Source organism: Verticillium alfalfae, genomic scaffold (assembly GCF_000150825.1).
Source record: "Verticillium alfalfae VaMs.102 supercont1.6 genomic scaffold, whole genome shotgun sequence".
NCBI classification, from domain to species: domain Eukaryota; kingdom Fungi; phylum Ascomycota; class Sordariomycetes; order Glomerellales; family Plectosphaerellaceae; genus Verticillium; species Verticillium alfalfae.
The window spans coordinates 1,773,038-1,780,953 of record NW_003315033.1 but is presented as its reverse complement, the minus strand read 5'-3'; the positions used below and the strand labels follow the sequence as shown (position 1 = coordinate 1,780,953).

The window sequence follows — 7,916 nt, the reverse complement described above, 5'->3', positions numbered from 1 at the left end:
AGGTCACCATACCATAGTAGCTGACTAGTGTCGAAGCATCAATGCCATGGCGTCTGGGAATAAGACGAGACGCAAACGCCAAACACCCAAACATGACATCCATACAGCCGAATCCCCTCCCTCGGCAGCACCCATTCCACCAACAGCTCAGCAAGCTCCCTGTCTCTCTCTCTCTCTCTGCTTCTCCTCTCGCCGGCTTCCCCCAACGGATGACACCACCCAGCCTGCGAAACACGCAAAGAAAGGGACCCCCCCCCAGTGACCCCTACAACTTGAGTTTCCATTAGCTAACGGCGAGCGAATCACAGGCCGGCCGAAGTCACGGCCGCACCCTTTCGGTGCCGGTGCCGTGCCGCCTGACTGACGCTCCTAAGCCCCTTTGAGTTTCTGTTTGTCACCCATGACGACTTTTCTGTCACGACGAGCATTCGCCATAGTGCCGTCTTTTCCTGGTCTACCAATCTCCGCGGACCCCAATAGGTGTTTAAAGAAATCATCTTCTCCCTCCTGACACAGGAATTGACGTTTGGGCCATTCGTTATCTCGCGGTTGTGAACCATGGCGTTACCATAGTGCCACCCCCAAAGATCATATCATCCATCACATCAGCCCTACCTGTCCGCTGGCCGGTACCTGCCTCTTGTTGCCCCGCTGAGACCGGCCGATCGGGTCTTCCGCCCCTCCTCCACATTTACCCCGGATTTCATCGCCGGCCTCTGTTCAAGGCCTCGCTCCTCTGCCGGGTGCCCCTCTGACCAGAGCTACCATGACCCGAATACAGCCCTCACAATGGAACTTTGACATTGATCGGTTCATCAACCCCTTTGTCCCCCATCCCCCCTGGCGCCACCTGCCGACGCCCGTGTCCCGCTTCTTCGGCTACCGCAAGACGAAGCCCGACAACACGGGCAACTTTGTCCTCATCCTCTGGGCCTTTATCGGCATCTTCTGCGGCATCGCCGTCATCGAGCTCGTGTCCGACCACGTGCCCTCCTTCCGCCACCATGGCGCCCCCATCATCGTCGGCAGCTTCGGCGCCGCCGCCGTGCTCGAGTTCTACTCGATCGAGAGCCCCCTCGCCCAGCCCCGCAACGCCATCCTCGGCCAGCTCCTCGCCTCGCTGACCGGATCTCCATCGCCAGGCTCTTTCTCCTCGCCGGCCCCGCCCCGTTCGCCGACGTGCGCTGGGTCGCCGGCGCCCTGTCGTGCGCCACGGCCACGGCCCTCATGGCCCTCACCAAGACGGTCCACCCGCCCGCCGGCGCCACCGCCCTGCTCGCCGTCGTCGACGACAGCGTCCTCGACCTCGGCTGGTTCCTCGTCCCCGTCGTCATGCTCGGCTGCGCCCTCATGCTCGTCACCGCCCTGCTCGTCAACAATGTCCAGCGCCGCTTCCCCATGTACTGGTGGACCCCCGAGGACCTGCACGCCCAGGTCCGCCCCTGGACGCGTCGCCGCGCCTCGGGGCCGCCGCCGCCGCCGCCCTCTTCGTCGGCGGCTGCTGCTGCTGCCGTCGAGGCCAAGGCCGGCGTCCCCGACCACAGCGACCTCGAAGCCCAGAGCACGCGCACGTCGCAGACGACCGAGGTCGGCGGCAGCGATGACGGGCGCGAGTTTGAGCTCGTATTGCGTGCTGGCGAGGTCATCGTTCCGGAGCACATGTACATTACGCCCGAGGAGAAGATGTGGCTCGAAAACCTGAGCAATCGGTTGTGATGACTCGTCCTGGTAGGGGCGTGGCGCGTGGAATTAGGTGCATGGGAATGGGGCGTTTTATTGGTATGGGCAAAAAGAAAACCTCGAGCATTCAACGATATTTATGACTTCTATTTATATACCCTGCATTCACGCCCTTTGTATTTACCATCTTATGAAAAGTCAGAAAGCAAAATTCACAAAACTCCACCAAAGAATGTCTACCACATGTCTTGCGACGTGCTCACTCTCGTTCGCCTCATACCTCTCGTGACTCGTGGGAACCCTCATCAAAACCATCACATCATTCATTAAGAGGTCCCCTCCTCCCTTCATCATGCATTGGACGACATGCATCGTACTCATCCGTCGGCTCACACCTTGGCCGCATTCGTCAGGCTGCGCGAAAAGGCCACCTCGGCGCGCTTCTCGGGGTTCTTGGTCGGGTCATTGGTCGGGTCGCCGTCGGCGCCGGGGCTGACCATTTCGTACTCGAGCATCTTGATAAACTTGTAGAACACGACGGCGATCAGAGATCCAATCAGCGGTCCCACCCCTTTGGCTCACGTTAGCATCTGCTCTCCGTTTCGTACAACCTTTGGTTTCTTTCGAGACACCACTCACAGTAAATCCAGTGCTCCTTGTCAAACGTCGCCGTGACGACGCAGGGCCCAAAGCTGCGCGCCGGGTTGAGCGAGCCGCCCGTAAACTGCACGCCCACGAGCTCGGCGATGAACAGCGCCAGGCCGATGCCGACGGGTGCGATAAAGGTGGCGCGGTGCTTCTCCTTGGCGAGCATGAAGATGGTGAAGACGAGCTCGGCCGTGAGGATGGCCTCGATGAAGACGCCCTGCACGAGCGAGGCGCCGCCGCCGAGCGTCGTCCGGACGTTGAAGTTCTCGGGAAACAGGTAGCGGACCATGACGGACGAGATGAGGCCACCCAGCATCTGCGCCACGAAGAGGCACGCCGCGCGGACGGGCGTGATGGCGCGCACGAGCAGCATGGCCAGCGTCACGGCCGGGTTGAACAGGCCCGCCGCTGATGCGGAAGAAAGATCCACACGTTGACCATGAGGGAGAAGCCGAACGCCACCGAAATGTACATGAGCACGCCGACGTCAAAGCCCGTCGTCTCGCCCGTCGTCGTGTTGCTGTCGCTGCCGCCCGAGTCGGTGACGTTGGACTGAATATTGGCCACCTCGGTACCGGCGAAGGCGAAGAAGAGGAACATGGTCGTCCCGACAAACTCGCCCATCGAGGCCACAAAGTGGTTCTTGACCTCGCTGTTCATCCACTGCGTCCAGGGCAGACGCATCACCTCGGCGCGCTCGTCCCGCGTCAGGCTGCTCCAGTCGATGCGCCGCGCGCTGTCGTTGGTGGCGACATATCTCGGTGCGAAGCCACCCATCTCCTCATCGTTGCGGCGGCGCGAACGACCGGCGGGCGGGCCTCGAGGAATGAGCCTTCGTGTCCTTCGTCTACATATGGTGCCTCACCCTCTCATTTGCGCTCGTAGTTGAAAGGGCTGGTAGATGGGCGCAAGCGGCGAGCTCGGACTGCTACGGCTGTGCTGGCCCTGCCAGGTGCAGGCCGTAGAGATCCTGAAGTCAGGTGACGCGGGCTCATACTGGTCCCAGTACTGGTCGCTATACTCTCGTCGTCTCGTAACGGACGCCGCCAGGGCGCGTTGTGACTGATTGATGGGCTCTTCAGAAAGAGGCACGGCGGAACCGCGGCGCCAGGTGTGTTGGGGCCGCGCCTCGAAGAAGACACTTCCGTTGCTGCGCATCGTACGCGGCGGAGATGAGGGTTGCGGGACGGCTCTGCGTCAGAATACACATTGGACTCCAACACAGCAGGCGCATCCGGCGGAGGATAGTGTTGCGCTGTGCCGGGAACTGGGATCGGATTCTGGTCCGCCATGATGTATTTCGAGTTGGGTGTAAGATGAAGAAGAAGAGATGGAGGGGGATCCGTGTTGAAAGACAAAGGGATTGAGGAGAGATCCGCCAGGAAGGCCAGCGAAGATCACCTCGATTTTCAGGTACAACTTCCACGTTTGGTGTTCTTCACCCACGGTGCTGATATAGGAGTAGAATTATCAGCGAGGAATGCATTGCTGGGCTCAAAGGCTGTATTATATCCCCTCCCCTCCGGGCCTACATCTGAAAGCCTCCTGGCCCTTGCCTCAGCCCCCTTTTAGTAGCGACCAGCGTCGACCAACAGTTCGAGTTCGTTCGGCCTTGGTTCTCTCTCACCACCCCAGCCACTGACATGATTTTTGACAGGGACAAGCATTGTCTCGTAGACATCTGGACTCGACAGGTTCGACAGGGAAGCGCTGTCGTCCGAAACAAACTGTGCGTGCAGCAGGCACGCGGTGAAAGATTGGTGGATACGAATGGCTGGATAGAGCATATAAAATCTTGAGATATTCTCGGAGAGCCGCGGTGTCCCTGTTGTAGATCTCATGCACGTCAGTGTTGTCCCCGGGAGGGGCTTGTTAGCTTGGCCGTGTCCCCGGGCTTTCCGGCAATGAGGGGCTGTTCAGATGACGTCGGGGTCGAAAGGTTTGGTGGTGAGGATCCGAAAGCGTGGGGTTAAATAAATGAAACATGCACCAGCTGAGACAAGGTCAGATGCTGAGGCCACGAGAAGGCTGGTGGTTCTGGCGTGGAAACAGGTTATAGGAACAGAGATCCGCCCAGGATGATCGTGGTTGAGGCTGAGAAGAGCCACCCGCTAGCGCGCCACGTTTGACACGTCTACCCTGGCCATGCACCTCAGGTCGGGGGGCAGGTTCCAAATGGTATCCCAAATCGAAAATCCTGAAGGAGGCGCTGAGAGGGGTAGTATGCTCGCTCTGTCTACCATGGCCGCCTGATCGAGGTTTGGTACACGTATAAAGTTGACCGAGATGAGACGAGGCCGAGCACGGTATCTATCGCATGACAGGCGCGATCATGTTACTCGATGCGCCAGCATAACTGATTACCGCACGGCCACCCGCTAGCTTCAGGGTTTCAAGGGTCCTCCTGTTCCCGCTTAGGCGGTGATCTGGGAAGATTACCAGATCAAGATATGATCTTCTCTTCTCTTACACACGCCCTTCAATCAGGTTGACTCAAATGCGGTAGAGGTTGCAATTCGAGTCAAGCAGGTCCAATGGGCCTGATTGATTTCATGCCTCAGCAGTGTGCCGTTGAGTATGCTTCCTTGTCTAAGAAGGTTCTATGACGCAATACCTAGTGTTCATGGTCCCAACGAGAACTCAGACAGCGGTAGATTTCAAGCCTCTTCTGCACGAAAAATGCCGAGCGTCGAGAACATGGATGGGAGTGAAACGGAATTGAGGCAATTGTTTGTGAGTTGCCATTTTGTCGCAAGACCACTTGCGCCCTCGTAACCGACGCGGGGTTGGGTAAACTCTGAGTGCATGGTGGATATGCCCCGATGAAATGATGAAGACTCTGCTGCAGAGGCGGCTGGTAGGAGATGTTCTTGGCCTGTATTGAGAAAAGCCTTGTAGAGAATGGCTGGGGGATCCCACGAGCGAGGAGTGGTAAAGGCCTGGCCAGAGAGGTGTAGCAAGGTCATCCTTGGTTTACTCACATAGCCCGATCGCCGCGATGCCTTACGATCACTTGACCCTTGCGGTGGCATCGCAACAGTGCAGCCGCCAGGCAGTCTGGGCCGCAGCCATCCTCAGCCTCTGCTGATAACCAATTGTTGGCCCCCGGAGCTATCCTCCTGGGGAGGGGAAAGCTGATGTGTGTATGCACGCCTGGTCAAGGACGCCATGAAAAACGTTCGGATCCGGACAAAAAGAAACGAGGAGAACAATAATAACAACAGGAACAGCACGAGGGTTCCTTCTTCCATTGCCAAAGTGTAGGCTGAGGCTGATTGAGAATGGTCTTACAATCGGATGACATGTCAGTCACCTTACCTAGCAGTCAAAGCGATGTCTAGGCACTACCAGCTCGTGGGGTTGACGTTGAAGTGAGCTTTGACACCCAATGTCTCGGAAGGCGATGACGAGAGAACATCGCAAACTCCAGGACCTGTGGATCCGATGGCCAACACTGCAGCCTCATCCAAGAAAAGCACCTCTTGACACTGGTTGCTGTACTTGCAAACCGATAGTAGACTCGAGATACGGCCTATGCCGCTTACACATGGCACCCACTAAACCAGTCTCACCAATTCGCGTCTTAGGGAGCCTCTAGATTGCGCCCAAAAGAAAAATAGGGATTCCTGGGTCGTAGCGTTTGAGCATGTAGCAAAGAGTAGCATGGACGGTTGCGACAAGATGGGTTTCGTGAGATGGACCGTGATGGGGACGGCGGTTCGATGAATGAAGCTGCATGAATTTCCGTATCCGCTGGGATCCGTCACGTTCGTCAGGCTGCACCAATCGGGCCACTTCGCTGGTGCCTGACCAATACCCATACCGCACGGGCAAGCGACTGGTGTAAAAACGTGCACTTTGGCTCAGGGGGTGTCTTCCTCGAAAAAACGGTTAGCATCCGTCTAGCAAACAGGGTAAATGAATGGTGGCTAGCGAATTCATGCCGTCTGTAAATGGCTTCAAGCAGACATCTGTATTCGTCCGTCCGCGTCCGCGCCGTTCAATCATCGGGAAATGACCACAGGAACAAGCGCCAGTTGCTGACCACCTCCATCTTTCCATCTAGATTGCCGCGCGATGTCGGCAATCTCGCACGTCGAAGTGAGAGCAGAAAAGAGTCCCAATCAAGGTGGCCTCGGTTGGCTACCCGAGCTGATGTCAGCACCCCCTTTTCACAGCCTCAAGGCCAGGGTGATCTGGACGAAGGTCGATTCGGAGGTGGTCGCACAGCAGTGCGGACACAACCTCCTGGCAATGAGGAGTGCAGGAGTCGGCATGCTGTCTGTCGTCCCAAGAGGCGGTGTGTGACGCAACACAGATCGAATGAGGCTGCACGACAACTGTCAATTGACTGATCAGGGTCTGAACTAGGTGCAGGGCCTAATGCATGTGCATATCCGGGGCACAGCTTTGAGAGAAAGAAAAAAGATCAGGTGTCTGTCTGCCTGGTTGGGAATGTCCTGCCTGAGGTTCGAAATGTTGGGAACGATCGATGGAAGGAAGGAAGTCGCGTGCCAGATTGAGGCAAGGTCCAGTCACTCCTTGACGCCTGCCTTCACATAACCTCGCTCCTCCTCCACTCCACTCGCGCGGAGAAACGAACGATTTGCACTGATGAGGGAGCGCTTGTCAGCGTTGAACCACCACTAGTGAACGTGCGCCAGCGTGCGGACGCCCCTGGAAGATCTCCACCGAAATAGGCCTCCCCAGCTTGCTGACTCTACGGAACACCGATTCCAATGTCCAGTCGAAGGGATCACTAGTCACTAGCGGTCACTAGAAAGCTTCGCCACGACGTGAATGGAGCCCCGTTTTCCACATTTAACCTCACCCGCGGGCCAGACGCTTCGGATTCCCACTATTCATGACAAGCTTTTCCACAGAACGACGATCTCGGTCATCTCCACGTCCGCCATGGTCTCTAAGATTCCTACTGAACGCTCCAGTAGGACACCCATCGATCAGCGAAGCTGGAAGCTGGAAGCTGGAAGCTGGAAGCTGGATAATTTGCGGGAATGCAAGCGTCCCTGGCAAAATGGATCTTCACTCCCCTGCCTTGCTGACCGAGATGTCTTGGCATGGAGCACTCGAATTGGCCAACAGCATGGCGGCCCAGAACGCACCTTGCTGGATGTTTACTCGATACAACAGCACCTGTGTTCCCCCCTGAATCGTAACACGCCCACTGTGACCCTCAAACAGGGCAGCACAGCCGCCCTGCCTGCCAGTCTTCCAAGGTGCCAGGCTCTTTTTTTAGTGGACGTGCAAGCGAACTGAGCGTGGAACAGGTTCCTCGGGCGCCTCCCGCTTCCAAGACAAGTCTCCTGGCTCCACGTGTTGTCCTCCCTTTCCATTCAGGCCTGGCTCAGGCAAGCCACCAATGCCACGCTCAAGTACGTCGTTGACGCAGGCGCGTCCCGCGTGAGAATGTCGACAATGGTAACCCCTGTTTCACCACAACCACCATCACCAATAGCCCGACGCTCGCACGCTCGCCCTTCCATTGCTTGGCGGCCGTTCACAAGCAGCAGAATCGGGGGGGTTAGGGGAAGCCAAAGCGGCCAGGCACACGCTCAAAGCCAGCTTTC

General features: G+C 57.4%; 2 protein-coding genes across 2 annotated transcripts; one reads left to right on the top strand and one right to left on the bottom strand.

Annotated features, from left to right (window-relative positions):
* Positions 1-766: 766 nt before the first annotated feature.
* VDBG_05652 (HPP family protein) lies at positions 767-1,716 on the top strand (the record flags this gene model as incomplete). Its single annotated transcript, XM_003004493.1, has 2 exons — positions 767-1,053; positions 1,143-1,716. 2 exons carry the CDS (start codon positions 767-769, stop codon positions 1,714-1,716), a joined length of 861 nt encoding a protein of 286 aa, XP_003004539.1.
* A 353-nt stretch (positions 1,717-2,069) lies between these two features.
* Positions 2,070-3,620, bottom strand: VDBG_05651 (aquaporin-1; the record flags this gene model as incomplete). Its single annotated transcript, XM_003004492.1, has 4 exons — positions 2,070-2,251; positions 2,320-2,644; positions 2,761-3,146; positions 3,326-3,620. 4 exons carry the CDS (start codon positions 3,618-3,620, stop codon positions 2,070-2,072), a joined length of 1,188 nt encoding a protein of 395 aa, XP_003004538.1.
* Positions 3,621-7,916: the final 4,296 nt, after the last annotated feature.